Raw genomic sequence first — 21,232 nt, 5'->3', positions numbered from 1 at the left:
ATTTTCATTATGTCTGTCTGCAACTCAGCATCTCCATTATGTGGTGAGTAACAATCTAACCTTTCCATATTGTTGTTACTCCATCCTGGACTTTCCATTGTTTGATTTTGCCACTGGCTTTCCTTCTAATCCACTATCCAGTGCTGTTTCCCTTCGTCACTATTCCCTAAAGTGTTACTTTACCCAATGTCTGTACTTCTTTTTCTCATCTTTCCTTTGTTTTACTGTCACCTTCCCTACCACACATTCTTTGACTTCTGAGCCCCACTGTATCAATGGTCTTGTCCATGTACACCACACAGCTATGTGAACACTTGTATTGTTGATGCAGCATCTCGTGTCCCACATTCTTCTTACTAAGATCATTATTCTGAACCTGCAAATTGATCACACTTTCTTCCACAACCTCGCATAACTTTCTTGTGTTATTTTCCATACCTTCCTTTGCTACACGTATTTTGTCGAACCCCGCAGCTGAGCCCCCAGCCCAATCTCTTATCTCCTACTTCCTATCCCTCCCCCCCCCTTTTCCCCTCTTCATTTTCATTTTCATGTTTCGCTATTGGCCCTCTTCCCTCAGGTTTCGACCTATTTTTCATTTTACTTAATCCGTTTCATCCTTTTGTGATTCTTCCCCCCCCCCCCCCAACGTATTTTTATGCTCTTTTTGTCCTTCTCTATGGACCCTTACTACTTCCATGTGTGCCAACGAAGAAACGTTTCCCTGTCCATGGCCAGAACCCAGTCCCATATACTGTTCCTGTGTTGCTGCCTATCTCATGGAATCCATTCCAATGGCCTGACCATCAAATTACTATCTTCAGCAACAATCCCCCCTTTCACAATGGTTCACAGTCAGACCCCAGAGGCCAGAGCTTGAAGAAAGAATTTTCCGTCTGAAAGCTTAAAAGTTTAACAGCCTTTTCATTGGGCCTGTCTGCGACTCAACCCCTCCTCTATGTAGTGAGTAGCAATCTATCCTTTTCATACAGTCAAAATATTGTCACCTAAGGTAAGTCTTTCCGCTCCCGGGACTGGAATGACTCCTTACCCTCTCCCTTAAAACCCACATCCTTTCGTCTTTCCCTCTCCTTCCCTTTTTCCTGATGAAGTAACCGTGGGTTGCGAAAGCTTTAAATTTGTGTGTGTGTTTGTGTGTTTTTTATTGTGTCTATCTTCCAGCGCTTTCTCGTTTGATAATATCACTTTTCCTGCACAATGGATAAACATACTAGATTTTTACACAGACTAAATGTGCACTGTCTTATGGAAATACACTGACTGCCTAGTAATTTTTTACTGTATAATACAGCCTCAGATCACACGTATGGTAGAATTACTATTTTCATCTTATTACCAGGTAATCACCAAATGACTTGGATACACCATATTTTGGGTGTCTCTTCTGGCTGTGCAGCTGAAGAGTTACAATGTAATATATTCAAATCACCTGAGGGTGACCTGAGACTGTAATATATAACAAAAAATAGATTTTTCTCTGTAGTGTTTCACCATGGCTAATGTCTAAACAAATCTTGTAGAACGTGCAGAAAAAGTGAAGCAGAGAATATAGACACGGATTTTTCTATGTAGTGTTTCTCCATGGCTAATGCCTAAACAAATCTTGTACAAGGTACAGAAATTGTGAAATAGAGAATATAGACAGCCATTACTGATCTCTCCTGTGCTGAGGCTAATATATAGTATGAAATCAATATCAACTAGTTGCACTTTAAGCAACCGAGGTTGGTAATAAGGAAACTTGTTAATGAGTTTTCCATTTGTCTATTTAATTATGTTAGCTAAAGAATACTCTGGCATCAGTTTCTACACAGTATTGCATTCATGGTAAAAATACACAAAGGTAGTCAAACAATGGAAAATCAGGATATAAAAATGGCCAATATTATCAAAAGTCTTTCCTTCTCATCTCATCTGGTAAGTGTCCCCTGATGCAGGGTTCTGGGTGACTTTTCCGAACTTTACCCCTTTTGCCAAAGCTGTCCAGTCCTTTTCCTTCACCCATCTTCCCTCCCCTTCAACCACTCAGCCAGAAGAATGAGCCACTGGCTCCAAAAGCTAGCACAAGTAAAACCTCTTTTCGTATATGTACATTCTCCTGGCACCACTTGGTGAGTAGGTTTTTTTGTCTATCCAATTATGTAATATTATGAAAAAGATAGATTGATATTCACCATATAGCAGATGTATTATGACACAATAGGCACAACAGAAAGACTGTCAAACAAGTTAGGTCTTGGCCAGAAAGGCCTTCCTCCAAATCAGACAATCACAAACACACAATCACAACTCACACACATTTGACCACTCTCTCTGGCTGTCGAGGCCAGACTGTGAGCAGTCAGGAGGTTAGACTGACTGCACCTAGCTGCCCTAACCTCTCTCCGCCTCATCCATGTATGCTCCCACAAACAGCACATTATCGTCCCCCACCCCTTCTCTGCTATTCCTCCCCCCCCCCCCCCCCACCGCCCCAGTCTCCTCCTTACCCCCACCACCCAGACTGCTTTCCCATCATGTGCAGTTGCTCGCAGTCTAGCCTCGGCAGCCAGAGAGCGTGGTCACGGAGGAAGGTGTTTTTGGACAAAAGCTAATTTGTCTGACAGTCTTTTTGTTCTGCCTATATGTGACTCAACATCTCAGCTAAACGGTAAGTAGCAATCTATCCTTTTCGTAATATTGTAAATAGAGATTGTGATGTACAAAGACTTGCCTTCTGAAATATCCCTTTTCAATTGTGGTATATTTGCTGCAAGCTCTCTCAGAGCCATTGTCAATGCTGGGCTGAGACCTGTGGCCAACATTGGTTCCAGAAGATCTTTCACATCCTGTCGTATCATCAACCCAACTGCATGTCCCAGGAGAGTGATACACACAAATACTGCTGGTTCCAAGGTGGCTGCTCGCTTTTTACTTGGTGTATCCTGGAAGCAAGCAAGCACACTACCTTACAAAAAAGTCTGAAGAACACATTGTACTTAACAGAGAAAAATTAACAAGTGGCAAATTATTAAGAAGAATACATTATGCAATTATTTCAGGAGTTCATAAACCCGTTCCATATTCTCTCTCCTAACAGTCTAATACACATAAAGCTGTGTGTGTATTTTGTTCACATTTATGTCCCATATCGGAAAAAAGTTTTCATTTTTTAAAAGAGTTTTTATTTTTTATCCGACATGTAAACTAGATATAATTGGACAAGCATATAGCATACAGCTAACACAACTGCAGTGGCTGATACAGAATTAAAAGCAATTTATATCAGCCAAAAAGACAAATCTCGAGGTTAATTTGGGACCTACAGGTGACCAGTTAAACAATGGAAACACCAAAACAATCAATACTAGAATCTCACTCAACCACCTTGAGCCTGTCATGCAAATGAATCTTTCTTACAGATCATCATTTGCATTTGATAACCTAAAATAAGGAGATAATCATTAGCTGTGTCTGTCCTTGGAGACCAACAGCTCAACCAAGCATAATAATGAAATGCCAGAAACTCAGTCTTACCAGATACAGCTCAGATTGAACTAGTACACAGCAAACAGATAAAATCTGAATCTCACAATGACTCATATCATGCCATTTCAAACAAGCAAAAATGGCTTAGAATGATTACCTTTTACCAGAAGTAGTCCTTAACACTCATATTTTAAGGAAAACACTATTTACAAAATTCTTTGGTGGTCAGAAGGGATAAGGAGTTAAAAGAGTCAGTACATATATAATTTAATTAAGTAGTTCAGTCCAGCATGTTTTGCATTTAGAAGTGTCTCTCATTGTGTTAACCTAAAGAGAAAAAATGTTGTTCTTTTTCTTTTGCTTCTGCTGTTTTTGGGATTGTTTTCTTGTGCAGTATACCTAAAGTCAAAATATGTGTTAACTTAGCAAATGCAAGAAGTAAAAGCATTGTGCAAAACTGTTAAAAACACATTAGCACAGCTCTCTTTAAGAATCTTGGAATACTTACATTGACATTAACTCATTAATTGTTTTTCTTGATAACAACAGAAACCTTTCAAATCAGTTTCAGCTACACTGCGGCTTGCGCAATCACTATACAAGACACAAAAATAATATTCATAAAGACATTGATTCCTTATTGACAGTTCAGAGAAAAGTTTTTTACGCTGATAAAAAGGTAAGAAACAAGATCCTGTCTTATGTACAGCACAAAATTGGAAACTCTGACCACTTCAAATGACAATTAAAAATATAAATAAGAAAAAATAGTGAAATGAAGCCATAAAATAACGTCTGCTGAACCTGTATCTAGTCACTAATGAAAGACAAGTCTTAGAATTTATTTTGAAACTGAATCTATGTAATCAAATTTAATGCATCAGATATCTAATGAGAGATTCAATGAATCAGGGAACAGGTGCATTAAAAAACTGAAAAATTTTCTACGGTAAAAAGATATCCATATCCAAATCACATAAGACATCAGTATGACATATGCCTCATGGCTGAGGAAGGGAATTTGACAGTAGGAATATATTTTGCCTGTTTGCAATGAAAGCTGCTATTTCTTTCATTTATGAAATGAATCTAGCAGCAAAACCTGATGTAAAATGCACATATTTGTGTTGAAAACTAGTCATGAAAGTAATCTAGAAGCAAGAACTGATGTAAAATGTACATTTTTGTGCTGAAAACTAGTCACTTCCTAGAAATACTACAGTCAGGGGATGCAAGTGAATATTTTCATCTTTTATGTCAAGTACAACAAATATCTCCACATCTTTGTATGACAAAAGGCTGAAAGAAGAGTGACAGTGAAGAATTTATATTCTGTATTGTTCAGTTTCTAGAATGGCAAGACATCTACAAGAATAAAATTCTCACTTACCATGGCTGTTCATGCGAGAATAAGAAGCAGATTTCAGACAAGTGCTTTGGCTAACCTTTCTGTCTGACTTGTTCAACAACCAGTAAGACCTCGACTCACTTCACCAATATTGCCACTAGTTATGATGCTAGCAGAGTAGCATAGTGCTTAGTTTCACTGACTGGCATGCTATGAGTTGCATTTCAAACTTTGTATTGTATCAAAACATGTGGTGTTTGCTAGAAATCTTTTCTGTGACAAACCTAAAGTGTTCAGCGAGAAAAATTTACGTAGGCAATGATAAGAATGCAGTGGAAATGTATTCACATCTGTTGTACGAATGTAATGAAAACAAACACTCCAAACCGACATTTCACATAACTCACATCCAATGAAAATCTATAACACAACCATCGAGGTGACATGTGTATAATTATGTATTATTTATATTTTAGAACAATTAATTTCTGAAAAAAAAAACATTGTAATGAAAGCATGAACCATTTGAAGATGAATCATAATGATTCGAAACTGGTAACAGTACCCTTTGAATAATGAAACTGAAAATAAATTTGTGGCTGGTTGCTGTCTCAACACCAATAACATTTGTCTTCAAATAACAGCCATGGTCTCCAATCATGTCATCATATGACAAAATTGAATTATAGTTGACCTGTGAGGTGAAGCCCATTGCTGAACCCTGGATGAAGTTGTTCCCCAACAATCCAAGCCATTTCCCACTGACAAATGGAGTCACCAGCTGCTTGTTCAGCCATCAAATTTAGGAAAATTAAGCAAGGAGACCAACTATAGAGGTGAGGCTGCCACAGATGAAAATCCTCCATGGACGACAGTCACCAAGATATCAAGAAATCTCAGTGATGTCATCATCGATGGACAATCCATCCACATGTTAGTCATCTTAGGAGCTTCTTTTTCTATAAAGTCAGATGCTTATCATCATCAGATAAAGAAGACTATGTTCCTTGATATGAAAAAAATTGTGCTGAATATGACAAATACGTCCCGCCAACAGAAACATGAATAGCAAGAATCACTATCAATGACAGGACACAGCACTTTGAATTTGTCATTTTAACAGTTTGTAATCTCAGATGGGATTTCTTGCAGGCATCACAAGAAGATGAGAGCTCCAGGCCGAAGAGGCTATTGCGACAAGCACACACAACGAAGGTTACTCAACGCAGATGTTTGCTGCTGAAGATTATAATAATTCACCATCATCACAGAGACAAGTTCTAGTCACCAATCAGTTAAATTGTGAAGCTTTTGTCGATTGCAAAAAGCTACTTGGGTTGACAAAAGAAACCTACACACCAGTGATGATCATAAGCACTGTAGGTGGTCAAGGAGAATTTTGAATCACTAATCATTGTGAGCAGCCACAATTCAACCCTAAAGGTATGTGCATAGGAGGAACAGCTGAACTAGTCCTGGAAGGGCAGCTTATTGTCATCCTACCACTGTATGTAACGCAGGGGAGGAAGCTACTATTGAACAGCTAACAAGGTCTGGCCTGACCAAGGAACAACGTCGGCAACTGATAGTCATACTGCATCAATTTTCAGGTATTTTCAAACCCAAAGCACAGAAAAGACAGACCAAGCAGTCCATGGCAAAACACCATATCAACACTAGGGATCACCCACCAATTAGTCAGCACTAATATAGTATGTTGCCAGCTGAATGACAAATAATCTGGCACGAAGTGAAGAAGATGTTGCAGGAGGACATCACTGAACTTTTAGAGTCCTTGGTCCTCTCCTTTCCTGTGATCCTTGTGAATCAGAAAGACGGTACATGATATTTCTGCATTGGCTAAAAAATCAAAACAAAAGATGTCTATCCACGTAGGACATTGATGACGCCCTAGACTGGTTGAAAGGAGCAAAGTACTTCTCAACAACGGACATGCAGACAGTCTACCATCAAACTGAGCTTGATGAAGCTGACCAGGAAAAGACTGCCTTCATAGCCTGATGTCTTGTATGTGTTTACATCATGCTGTTTTGACTGTGTAACACTCCAGCCACATTTGAATATATGATGGACAATCTGCTTCAAACCTTAAATGGACAATGCGTCTTTTTTATCTGGTTGGCACTGTCATTTTTTGAAGACATTTGAAGAATATCTAAGCCCCCTGACAACTGTGTTGAAGTGTGTTCAGATTGCTGGCCTTAACCTGAATCCAAAAAAGTGCCACTTTATCACCAAATAAATAAGAGGGGCATTTGAAAAGTCCATGCAAAGTCCGAGAGATGGCACCACCGGCACGTATCGAGATTATGTTTAGTTAGTAGCATCTTTGGAAAGAACGCACACCAAGTTTACACCATATTGGTTTATTTCTTTGTGTTTGGCATTCGTGTGAATCAAGGAAGTCGAGTGATTGTCAAAAAATGGATGGAAAAGAATTTTGTTTGGTGATTAAACATTACTTTATGAAACACAAAACGCTTCAGGAGACTAAAGAGAAGCTTGATGAACATTACAGTGACTCTGCATCTTTGATTAGAACAGTTTACAAATTGTTTCAAAATTTTCGGAGGGGCCATATGGGCACAAGTGATTCTTAACGTTCTGGATGCCCTGTGGAGGTTACAACTCCAGAAATCATTGATAAAATCCATGGTATGGTGATGGATGACAGAAGAGTTAAGGTTCGTGAGATTGGTAGTGCTGTGGGCATCTCGGATGAACGGGTACATAATATTTTGCATACACATTTGGACATGAGAAAGCTATCCGCACGATGGGTTCCGCGATTGCTCATGCTTGACCAAAAACGGAATCATGTGAAGTTTGCACCTGTTCAGGAAGAATCTGCAGGACTTTAAGCATCATTTCATCACTGTGGATGAAACATGGATACATTACTATACTCCTGAGACCAAACAACAATCTAAACAATGGGTTATCAAGGGAGAATCTGCACCAAAAAAGGCGAAGACCAGTCCTTCAGCTGGAAAGGTTATGACGATTGCCTTTTGGGATTTGCAAGGGATAATCCTGATCGACTATCTGGAAAAGGGTAAAACTATTACAGGTGCATATTATTCATCGTTATTGGACTGTTTGAAAACCGAGCTGCAAGAGAAAACCGGCGATTGGACTGCAAAAAATCCTTTTCCATCATGACAATGCGCCAGCACACACCTCAGCAGTTGTGGTCGCAAAACTAATGGAAATAGGATTTCAACTCATTTCACATCCCCCCTATTCTCCAGACTACTATTTGTTCCCCAATTTGAAGAAATGGCTGGCGGGACAAAGATTTTATTCAAATGAGGAGGTGATAGAAGCAACTAATACCTATTTTGCAGACTTGGACAATTGTTAACTTATGCTTCCAAGAGTACTCTCCAAGTTCGAAATGAACTACTCTACAACCAAGAAAGAGTTCCTTGCAGGTGTTTAAGCCATCAACAAATTCTGGCTGTATTTACTTCGCAAACCATTCACTATTGTTGACAGGCCTCCATTCTGTATACTGGCTGAATAGCCCGAACAAGCCATCGGGTATATTGGCAAGATGGGCAATGACACTTAAGGAGTACAACATCACAATCATACACAAAAGCAGACAGAAACACAAGGACGCAGACAGCCTTTCATGGAATCTTTTGGTGGAAACCAGTAGAATAGATGAAATCTCAGCTGATGAACAATGAACAAAGGAGAATTCCAACAAGTAAATGGAACTTTATACATCAGGAACTATGATCCAACAGGGCACTAATTGGTGTTCATCATACCATCACAGCTACAGTCAGCTACCCTGAAGTATTTCCATAATGCTCCAACATCTGGTCACCAGGGTTTGGTGAAGACTCTAGACAGAATCTGATGCAGGCATCACTGCCCATGTCACTACTGGGACACTAGACACTATGAGAGCCACTATAAGGATGTCAACAATGGAAGCATGTGCTGCAATTACCTCAGGGACATCTGGTACAACCTTGCCTGAAACATCACTATTCCACCGTCCGCTCTCGAGGATGTCCCTGAAATCACTGAACCTGAATCGATGGATGACACACCGCAATATTTCACCTGTTATGCTGACAACAAAGCTGTGCCAACCGCTGGAGCTCCAGAAATTGCAAAATTCCTTGTAGAAGACATCATTCTGAAGCACTGAGCACCCTATGGGATGATTTCTGATTGTGTTAAAGTTTGCTGGTTGAGACTAGGATAAAAGGTGGGTCATGACATCACCCACAGGATGACAAATACCTGACACTCATAGACAAATATCCTCACAGAACACTTTAATAAGACATTGGCAGATATGCTCTGACGCCCAGGAGGAAGACCGAGTGTGCTGTAATGCCAAGCACCAGACAGAGAGATACAGCCCAGGAGGCTTGGTATGGATTTTTCTGTTTATGTGAAAAATGGTACTATCTGAAAAGTTACTAAAGCATTAATTGAAGCCATACTGTATCCTTTGAAACTTTTCGGACATGACATATTAAGTCAAGGATTATTACATTTCGTCAGGAATACAAAAGTGGAGAGATGTCATCCCTTCTCTCTGCATGAATCCCTACTCATGTGCAGATAGATGATGGAAGACTCAAGAAAGCTGAAGATTCTGTCAGCAATTTTGAAGCTTCGACAGGAAGGGCTACCTTCAATGCTCATTATTGTGAAGAGGTTGTGGAAACATAACCAGAATGCAAAGACCTGCCAGTGGTGCCATACAGAGGGTGGCTGACAAGATGTAGATCCAGAGCACTGTAGTGAGCTCCAACAAGAACTTCTATAACAGTGGATCACTATCTCTCCAGGAGAAGGAGCAGTGTCATGAGTTGTGGTGCTACCAATGTGGCATTGTGATTGTCTCGCTGGATGACGTGCTGCAACCTGACTGTAGTTTTGAAATGGCAATATGCCCAATTTCTACATTATGTTAACCAAATATTTTTCAAAACTTACAGAGACCTTTCCTCTAATTTAGCACCTATCATATGCAGGATGACGGTGATTTATTAAAATGAATATATTTTGTAAAAAGACAATCAGCAGAGAAGACTAACAGCCATTTCCCCAACATGGAAATATAATTTGCTTGAGACTTGAATCCTGGTCTTGTGTGAAAACACAGTCAACAGAGACAAACAACAGCCACTTCAGCAACAAAGAAAGATAATTTGCTTGCCACATAAGTCCTTGTATGTCATGTATCACGCAATACGTAACTGTACTTTCCATGAGCATGACCACCTTGTAACAAATCAGTTCTATTTCCAAAATTTATATTCACCTGCACCTGTTATTATAGGAACCCACTGCTTATTTTTCACATTGCTCTAATTTTTAATTGATTCTTCCCAACCCCTTTCTCCTTAAAACTTCTATCCCACAACTACAGTAAAGTCAGGAGACTGAAAAGTAAAGCTTTAATTCCAAGTAGTATATCATCTTCACTGAAGAAAATATCCCCATATTACTCTATCTGTGATGTCTATCTTGTTGTGTGCAAGAGAGATGGCATTGATGTATCTCTGCTTCCAATTTTATAGTACCAGCAAAATCACATCTCTCCACAAAAAATTATACAACGTAAATGGAAAAAGCTTGAATAATTATACACACTGGTGTCTAAATTTACCTTTGATGGTAGAGAAGCACGAATAACATCCATTATTTTTGGCAGGTAACTCTGTATATCTTCCTGAACAGCCACTGCAATTAGTCCAACTGTTGTAAAGGCAGCACTACGGTCTTTCTCACGAGTTCGAAGACTTCCAAGCAGAAACAACATTGTTTTGTTCAAATGTCTGAAAACAGAAAACATAAAGCTATAACAGATGCTGAATTCTGTCTAAATGTGTAGCTGTGGACTACTAAATTTTCTATCAAATCTAAGGAGTGAGCAAATATATCAACATTCTAATCAGGACAGATCTGTCACATAGAAAATTTATGTAATAAATTGAAATCTGCTGGCAATTAGAAAATGAAAATACTTATGGGGAAAAATCCAATATGCAACTGAAAGAGTAATACCAATGGCGACACAAATCGTCTAACGATACCTTCAGAGTTTTCATGAACGATGAGCTGAAGGAACCGCAAATCAGAGGAAACCAAATGGAAAAAATGGCAGAGACATATGGCACAAAAAGCTCAAACTATAAAAATATGAGAGGCAGCAAATACTCTTTACAATTCAAGTTCTATCAGGCATCAGAAGACATCTTAAGTGCTCACACAAAATGGACATAACAGATGAGGAGAGTGAGTGAGTGTGTGTGTGTGCGTGTGTGTGTGTGTGTGGAGACAGGTATGGGAGGGGGGGGGGGGGAGGGGGGAGGGTGTAAAGAACTGGTGAAACATAGAAACTGACTATAAGAAGACTGGAGGGCAGTTTATAACCTTTCTTTAATATGAACACAGCTGCCTTTTCATCAGTTTGTTTGTTACATAAATGGAAGTACTGAAGCTGCTAAGGATCATGCCGTAACACTTAGAACTTACATGTACGAACACACAGTAACATTTCTATGCCAAGAGTGCAACATAATTCCAGCATCTTTCAAAAGAGCACCGGGACAAATTACGAGGGTTATTCAGAAAGTAAGGTCTGATTTCTTATATAACATAAACTATCACTGGTTTTTCAAAAAATCTGTTTTTATTTAATTTCTTGCATGTTCTTCTATCTTAATACATAGTTTCTACATTTGTTAAAACATATGTCATAACCTTTTGTATCTCTAAGCCATGGATGCCTGTTACCTTTGAGGATAACCAGTCTTTAATTGCTTCTTTCAACTCATAATCTGTTGTGAAGCGCTTGCCACTGAGGAACTCCTTTAGGTAGCAGAACTACCAAAAATCGCTTTGGACTGTACGGTGCATGGATAGTTCGTTCCCATCCAAAAGATCTGATCAGACTTTGGATGTGAACAGTAGAATGGAATCTCGCATTGTCAAACAGTGACAAAACTCCAGACATCAGAAGACCACATTGTTTATTCTACATTGTACATTGAAGTTTAGTCAGGGTAATGCACTAAGTGGTTGTATTTATTGTAGTCCATTGGTGCATAAAGACAACTAACGAGACTCCATATCTATCCCAAAACACGGTTGACATAAACTTGTGTGATGAGTTTGTCTATCTGGTCTTGACTTTGACTGGTGATGTCATGTGATACCATTCCAGACTGATGTTTTTAGATTCAGGGGTCAAGTGAGAAACACCACCTTTTATCCCCAGTGATGATAACCTTCTTATGATATTGGTCCAAAAAACCACAAGAACAAGTCATTGTTTCCGTTTTGAGTTTCCCAGTATGCCGCCTGGGAAACCAACATGCGCACCATTTTCAAAACTGCAACTTTGCAGAGACAATTTTGTGCAAAGTTGTTCACCTCACATCTGGAAATTCCAATGCTAAAGTTGAAATTGTGATCGCTGGTATTCATGAATCTTTTCATCCATGGCTTTGACCAAATCTTCTGAGATCAAAGAAAACAGAGAGAAAAGTCATGAAAGCTGTAGACAGACAACATGGGACAATATATATACTCTCTCAGAGATAGAGGACCGTGCAGAAGTGCACTGGAGATGGCAGAATGAAGAAAACTCATTGAAGAGGCCAAGACTCATGCAGGGTTCTAATGCCATAAGAAGAAGAACAGCAACAAGAAGAAGAAGAAGAAGATGATGATGATGATGATGATTATGATGATGATGAACTAAGGTGGTCATTGCTCCAGGGGATGAAGCATCTTCAACTGCAGCAGCAAAGAAATTTCTCAAATCTTCAAAAGTGAGAAATTGTTTAACTTTCACTGCAGCAGAATCTGGTTTCCTGCCACAACTGATTATCCAGCTTCAAGAAATAGGGCAGCCTTCGATGCAGTCAGTGAAAATGTTGACTGATGCAGAGCAAAGATTCAAGGATTTGCCAGGGAAATGAGTTTCTTTAGTTATGGAAAAGTGTAAAACAGTGTTTCCAAAAAATCCTGATCTTGACAAAGTTAGAACCACATCAGCAAAGTGGAAAAGATAGATTGCTCCTTACTGCAAAGATGACATGTTAAGTTGCAGGAAGGTGTAATTAAAAGACACTCACACACAAGCTTTTGGCCACAGAAAGACAGAGACACACTATTCATTTACATAAGTGAGCACACCTAATGCACACATAACCACCAACTCTGGCAACTCGGACCAGAGGCATTCAGGTCAGAGCTACCAGAGCTAGCAGTCACGAGTATGTGAGGTGTGCTTGTTTAAGTGAATGTACAGTGTGTGTTTATTTTTCTTGCAAAGGCTGTGGCTGAAAGCTTATGTGTAAGTGCCTTTTAATTGTGCCTGTCTGCAACTTAATGCGCCATCTTTATATTAAGTAGCAGTCTATCTTTTCCAACAGTGTTGATATTCCAACCTGGAATTTCTATTGTCAGAAACATATCAAATATTCCACAATGTGACAGTCCTGTTGCAGTAAAAATGTGCCTTGCAATAGTTACTGTTTTAAGTTTGCTCCAATTACCTCTGTAGATGTTGAGAGCTCATTCCCCCCCCCCCCCCCCCCCCCTCCCTGATGAAAAATGTATTACCTGACATGAGAATCAACATGACTCCAGAAAATATAAAAAAGCATTTGGTTGTCATGTACATCTGATTAGCCACTACAGCACTGTAATGCATATTCTTTCAAGAAACACGTTCTTCTTTTTTTGTTTTTAAGTACAATTACAATTTGATTCAAAACTTTAAATTTAATTTAAAAACACAATATAACTTGATATTAACATGGATACGCAGTTTTTGTGATTATCTTAACATGCACTCTAGTAAATAAACAAGCACAGCATAAGATTTTTCTGTATTACACTTTGTTGCATATTTTTGCTATTTACAGACCCTTTTTACCTGCCTGTTTTAACATTTTATATTGTCCCAACTTCCAATCTATTTCTAAACACAGAGATTCACACAAAAATCAAACACTCAGTTTAATATAACATACTATAAATACAGAGTGATTATAACAAAGTTCAGTTTCAAAACACTGCAAAAAAAGAACTGCTGTTCAGAACAATGTCAAGTTTGAATGGAATATTATTGAAGAAGGGGAGATTTAATGAAAATTTTCATGGCAGATGGCGCTGTAAGCATCATAATGTAAAAAGGTTCAGCTACAAATGACAGATTAATCACAGTATGACAACTATGATGGGAGTTGCACTTTAAACCAACCATACTGTACAAATGTGCAAGACCGCGAAAGTCTAGCATTCAACAGTAGTGGCACTGGTAGGTAAGCCCATCACTATGGCAAAGTACTACCGCATCAGATGGGAATAATATGTTTTTAATTGTCCTGACACCAAAAGTCACACAAAAAGCAACAATGACATCAGTTTTCGACTGTCCTTAGGGCTAAAACTGCATAAAAAGCAATAATTAAATCGGTTTTTAATTGTCCAAGAAACCACATAGAAGCCAACAGTTGAATTGGTTTTTAACTGTCATGAGTCTGGCACAAGATGTATTCAGTATGCTGTCCATCATTTTCTGCCACAAGTTGAAATTCTGCTCCAAGCTCAAATCAAGAAACAGCATGTTCTATGACAGATTGGAGCATCTCAGGGATCACATACAGAAAGAACACTTTGTGCAAAGCTTGCCTTCAATTCAGCTAAATTCGGAAACAGGGCAATGAACACAGCATCTTTCAGATGACTCCACTGTGAGTGGTCTGAGGACAGTTAAAAACTGGTGTCATTGTTGCTTATTGTGCGATTTTTGGCATCAGGACAATTAACAACAGATTAAGATGAGGTTCTGAGAGCCACCTTGCATAAAAATGAGCGTACACATGCATCCAGGCTGTTGAAGGGTTGTAATGTCATTGGGCTGCAAAAGACTTTCATAGTGTTTGCCCGTGACAGGACATGTAACACAATCTCAGGACCCATGTCCTCAGAAAATTATGGCCCTACAATAAACGATGCCATCAAGCTGCACCACCCAGTTACCTTTGCAGAATGAAGTGGTACTGGTTGATGTGCAGGCAGATTTTTCCATTGCCATATTCCTCAATTTGGTGTACTGGCATGTCCTTGGAGACAGAAATGGATTCATTTCCCCACAAAATGTTCCATGGGCATTCATTGCCCACTTACACATGAGCAAGGAATTATTACTAGCAGGGCAGCATGAAGCTACTCCTGAACATGGGTAATTTTGTGTGGACAGCAATGCAGGACGTTTGGTAGGATTTTATGTAATGTGCTCACACGTTTTTCCAAAGTTTGGGCAATCCCTGTGCACTGCATGTTTGCACACCACTGTTCGACTCCTCTTGTAATACTGTGGCCACACTTCAACTGACACCAGGTTAATTGTTTTCTACCCTGCGCTACACATTTAAATAGAAAAATAAATTTAAAAATGTCTTTTTGCAGTTTGTAATTATTTTCTACAGACCAGTGACAAACGTCAAACCAACACCTTTTTTCATACCCTTCAGTGTCTGGAACTTTTACAAAGCTACTGGCACACATTCCCAGTTCTTGTAAAAGAGCTTTACCAGTAGCACACATTCCTCCATTGAGACAGTCATGTCGAGCTTTTCAGACACAAACTGAGGAACAGCTGTGTATCCTATTTTGCATATTCTGCTGTTCACAGCAGTTGAAATATTTGGTATATTATTATCTATTTTCATAATGTTTCCCCCTTCTTCAATAACATTATGTTCAAGTTTGACATCATTCTGATGAGAAGTTCATTTTTACAGCATTTTGAAAATGCAACTTCCTTGTAATCACCATGTCTATATAAGTAATATGAAGGTGCTTATATACACTAACAAACAAATGTATATAATTTCATTTATTCATCTTAATATTAGGCACTATCAACATAACAACTTAAGAGAGTCGAGTATCAGAAGAAAATAACAAAATCATTAAAGCATACAACATTGCACATCTCAACTCAAATTTTAATTCACTGATTTGGTTGGAATATTGAAAACTGAAATAAAAAGTAGGCCTTCCTACAAGGTAAGACAGCTGTCTGCATGGCTTTTAACAGATGCTACTTACGCTTGGACAAACTTCTTCCTGTTGAAAGCAGACAGGCGGGGCAGGACTGCAAGAAGTGTGTGCTGGATATGTGGATTTCGAATTATGCGTTGTGACAAAACTGCATTACAAATTGTATCAAAGTTTTCTGTCATCAGCTGCCGACATGCTGCACTTTCATACAGGCTTGTATGGTTGTTACTTGGTAAAGACACCACAAGAGGACTATGCTGCATTTTTGGTGACCTTAACCACAGCAACATGGTCATTGTCTCCTGAATAACAGATAAAATACAGTTCGTATACTAAGAGTGACTCGTACACACTACATATTTGCTTCATATTGATGGAGACAACACAGTTTATATCTATAACCTGAAAGAAATCAATGTCAGCCGAAATGTAACTTCAAAAGTATACTGCACATTGTTGAGATAAATCACGACTGAAGATGCATTTCATCATGTTGCCTAGATATGATCAACTAACAAAGCATCAAAAGAAAATTCTGCTAAACTTATGAGGTGAACTCAAAGTCTACAGTTAAATCACACCTGCAACACCAGTGTCTTACACTTATTCTGCATGCTGTAAAAACTACTGTCTCTTTTATTTCTTTTCACGTCATACTATCAATTTGTTTTACACACACACACACACACACACACACACACACACAAGACTCAAACTTGAGACCTTTGTCTTTCACAGGCAAGTGCTCTACCGACTGAGCTACACAAGCACAACTCACGACCCATCCTCACAGCTTTACTTCCACAAGTACCTCGTGTATCCTACCTTCCAAGTTTCACAAAGAAGCTCTCCTGTGAAACTTGCAAGACTAGTTCTCCTGCAAGAAAGGATACTGTGGAGACATGGTTTAACTGCAGCCTGGGGGATGTTTTCAGAATGAAATTTTCACTCTGCAGTGGAGTTATGCACTGATATGAAACTTCCTGGCAGATTAAAACTGTGTGCCGAGTCAAGGCTTGAACGTTTGGAAGGTAGGAGATGAGGTACTGGCAGAAGTAAAGCTGTGAGGACAGGTTGTTAATCGCGTTTGGGTAACTCAGTCAGTAGAGTGCTTGCCTGCAAAAGGCAAAGGTCTCAAGTTCAAGTCTCAGCCTGGCACACAGTTTTAATCTGCCAGGAGGTTTCAATGATGTACTTGCCACTTGTCCTTGGTGACTTTGCTCCAATCTCAAACAACAGCACAGAGGATAAAAGTTTATATTCAGTGCATATCAAAATGACTCCTTTACTTTGTTGAAAAAATTAATAAATAAAACCACTAATTTGCTGGAAACAAGTTTCCACTGTGCGCTGTTATATAAAGTACCATTGCAAGTCCATTTCATAAATGTACTAGAATTCTATTTTATATATTTTCCATCCTTTTGTTGCTTGTTGTAAATATTGAGACTTAACAGAGAAGAAAAAAATTTATTATGCATAAATGCTAAGAATAGTTACATAATTATGCCAGCTTTTGTTATTACAATAATAATAATAATAATAATTATTATTATTATTATTATTATTATTATTATTATTATTATACCCACCACCACCACCACCACCACCACATTCATAACAATAGCTCTGTACTGATAATGTCAGTCTACAGTAAAATTATAGATCATAGTTTATGTTCACAAATTATGATTGTTTTGTAGTCAAATACCTCATGTTGTCAATCAACAAGGATTCTGTACACAGCTTACTTCCTAACCATGTTCCAAATGAGACAACCAGCTGATGTAACAATACGCACATCTGCTCATTTAAACCTGATGGCTGGACTACAGTGAATACACTCATAGATATTCACATCTCAGAGATACTTATTTGCTGAGTGACAGTGTAGTTTAAATTGTAACTGATGGGGAACAAAAACGAGGGTCAGATGTTCAAAACATAATGGGTTACTGATGTGTTGATGGAAGTGGCACTGTAGCTACATGTTTGAGTGATAATCAAAGGTTCAGATCCTATGATTAAATTAATCCACCACCAGATGAATTTCTACTGATTTTATTACAATTTGGTCTCAAAGAATGAAGTCAACACCAGAATTTAAACCCTATCATATCTACAGAACAGCCAGTGTCAATGCAAAGCTATGCAGTTTTATGTTTAAGCTTTATGTTACATTGTCACTTAATGAAGTTCAATGAACACAAAAATTAGTAAAAAAATAAAGAATTTTCTTAATAGCAGCTAAGCTGTTGACATGCATGTAGCTTAAACCAACAAACTGCCACAGCTGAATTATTGAGCTTGAAGAGCTGCTGTATCATTCATTCTTGGGAATTTTTGTTTGTAATAAATCTAGTGGCACCTTGGGGGATGCAATATATCACAAGCTGTTCCACATGGATTTATATTTTCCACGCATAATAGGTACCCTCAGAATTTGGGTACAAAGGGCAAAAAGTATTATTGACACTTAAAACGGCTTTTTTAAGAAAATGGATACTCTTCAAAATATCACTGGAAGAGAGTACTTATAGATACACACCCACAATTCAGTGAATTAAGAAGTTTGTTCTGTTGACCCATGACAACCAGGAGGCAGTTGACAGCAGCACCCAGATTGATAACATGTTTCCTCATTCCCAAAAGATGTTTGGCCACTTTCACACAATGAACAAAATCTGAGGTTACTCAACATTGGTTTTGTGATTAGACTGCAGGACACCAACTCTTTAACATATAAAACTATGAAACATTAAAGTGGCCTTCAGTGTAACCTATTGGAGGTTAATCACCACTTGTGATATATACATAAACTACCTGGTGAATAACACTGAAAGTCCCACGAGGCTGGATGATAACATATGTAATAAAGTTACATTTCAGTAACACTGTCGCAAAATGCAGGAAGATGAGCAGCTGATTCATACATGCTGTAGGGACTGCGAATTACTCCTTAATATACACAAATTTAATGCATTCCATATAAACAGGCAGAAAGACCCATCATTATTCGAGGACATAATTCATGAGTCAACACTGAAATTGTCACAACTGTTAAGAATCTAGGTGCATGTATCCACAACAATGATTTATGAATTGAATGATTTGAATGATTTATGAAATTAGTTATTAATCTGATAGCACCTCCAGGTAGGGTGGAGAAGATTAATGAAAGAGCAGCACGCTGTGTTATGGTTTCAAGGCTCATCTAACTTCAGAAGCAGATGTTATAAGAAACCCATAATGAATCAAGGAGAAATTTATTTGTAAAATTTTGAGAGTCCATGTTCTGAGAAGAGGCATGCAACATTTTACTTCCTCCAACATATAAGGGGGGATTCCACCGCACAGAAATGACCATGATGGTAAAATCAGATAAATTTGAGCTGACATGGGGGCTTACCAACAGCCATTCTTCCAATGCATCATTCAAAAATGACCCTTAAAAGGGAGGAAATAACAGTGGCACCTGTACACTAACCAAATATGTTCCCAGACTTTTGAGTGATAAACAAAAGGAAAATTGTGTGTCAGTTTGCACAGAGTTGAAGGATCATCTTCATTTAGGTCTGGACTTCATGTCCAAAATTGTAAGTGGAGTTGGGTCTATGCATTTGAAACTGAGACAGTAATTCAACTTCTCAATGGGAACTCAAACCAGTGAATCTTCTCACCCTATAAAGGCATGTCAGTCAAACATGAATATCAAAGTCATACTCATTGTTTCTTTCGATACTTAGGGCATAGTGTGCCCAGAGTTAGTTCCAAGGGGAACAACCATAAATGCCAGATTTTACAAGGGCATACCGCAACATTTGTGAAACAATGTATGAAGATATAGACAAGGAAAATGGGCCAATGGCTTCCTTCTTCATCACACCAACATGTCATGCCACAACTCACTTTTGATTCACGAGCATCTGGCCAGAAAAAGTCTTCCTATCCGTTTACACCCACCTTACTCACCAGATTTAGCACTATACGATTTCTGGCTCTTCACAAAAATTAAAACTGTGCTTAAAGGAAAACATTTTGACATCATTCCTGATGTTGAGAGGGCCACAACAACAGCTGAATGGTCTTCCAAAAGAAGCCTCTCGTGTATTCTTCCAGTCATGGATTCAACATTGGGATAGGCACATTGATAGTCAATGGCAGTGCTTTGAAGGAGATTAAATCAATTTCTGTGTCAGCTTATTACTTTGTTCCTAATAAAATTATTCACCTATTTTAACACACTTCAATTAGTACAGATATTTATATTAATTTGTTGACAGAATCTTTTAAAATCATGCAGCTGGATTATGGTAATACCAAGTTGTAAGTGAACAATCTTATAAATATCACAGAACAAAACCTTCTGAAAGTAACAAGTTGTGAACATACTGATGAGCAATTGCATAAGAAATATACAATATAGTATGAGATTATGAGTAGGTTTCAAATTTCTAATTTACTAATGTTTCACTATAGCATACCATGTTTACACCTCCATAAAATGTCTGCTGAATTCAAGACAGGCATAAATGATGAATCTTTATATATCTGCTGAAACTGTGCTATGAGCACTATGATGGGAGTATCTTACACCAGTCTACTGATAGGTTTTGTTGAATTTTTTCTAGCAGTAACCTTAACTCCTCAAATGGTTCAGTTTTATTGAGAAGACCTAAATGGAGAGAGATATCACACTATCCTCACTTCTCCAAATTCTCAACACCTCTTTCCCCATTCAGTTTGATCATCCATGGCTCAGCATGACATCTGCCTTGATGTCAACCTCCAAATTTTTTTCTCATTATTGCCAGCAATATTTCAACTTCCACAGCTGCCACTTATGACATACTGAAATATCCTTCATATACAACATGGCCACTCATGGATGCTTCATTTGCATTGACAAGTGGTGCTTCTTCAAGTGTGCTGGAGGTCTCGCCACATGCTTCACAAGCTGAAAATTCTCTCTCTACTTCCTCTGTATCAGATATCATAAGCCTTATATCCAAATACACTCAGTACTTCTCATATAGCTGCTGACCATACACAAAACAGCACTCTCTTCCATCACTCAGAATCACCATGGACTGAAAGATAGTAACAAGTGAATCACATTCTATGCTAGAGCTTTGATCACTTTGTATCATAGCTTGAAATGAGTAATATGTACATCTCCACCATCATTTGCAACCACCACAAAGCGGCACACTTCTGCCCTCCAACATCCAACTTACGCATCCACCCACTGCCCCATATCTTGGTTTTGTCACTATTTCCTACATTATCAGAGGAAGGGCTACCTGTAAAAGC

At 38.5% G+C, this 21,232-nt stretch overlaps 1 protein-coding gene across 2 annotated transcripts in view; it reads right to left on the bottom strand.

Annotated features, from left to right (window-relative positions):
- The window catches only part of LOC126457241 (serine/threonine-protein kinase mTOR), a 263,986-nt gene that overhangs the window by 195,555 nt on the left and 47,199 nt on the right, over positions 1–21,232 (bottom strand). For both annotated transcript variants that reach the window (XM_050093384.1, XM_050093385.1), the window contains exons 7-9: positions 15,968–16,221; positions 10,503–10,671; positions 2,735–2,945 (exon numbers count right to left, since the gene is read on the bottom strand). In XM_050093384.1, the coding sequence (XP_049949341.1) occupies positions 2,735–2,945; positions 10,503–10,671; positions 15,968–16,221 (634 nt within the window). The remainder of the gene's footprint in view (positions 1–2,734; positions 2,946–10,502; positions 10,672–15,967; positions 16,222–21,232) is intronic.

This window comes from Schistocerca serialis, chromosome 2 (genome assembly GCF_023864345.2).
Source record: "Schistocerca serialis cubense isolate TAMUIC-IGC-003099 chromosome 2, iqSchSeri2.2, whole genome shotgun sequence".
Lineage (NCBI taxonomy): Eukaryota > Metazoa > Arthropoda > Insecta > Orthoptera > Acrididae > Schistocerca > Schistocerca serialis.
Note: the sequence above shows the minus strand (reverse complement) of the source record. Positions and strands in the feature narration are given on the sequence as shown.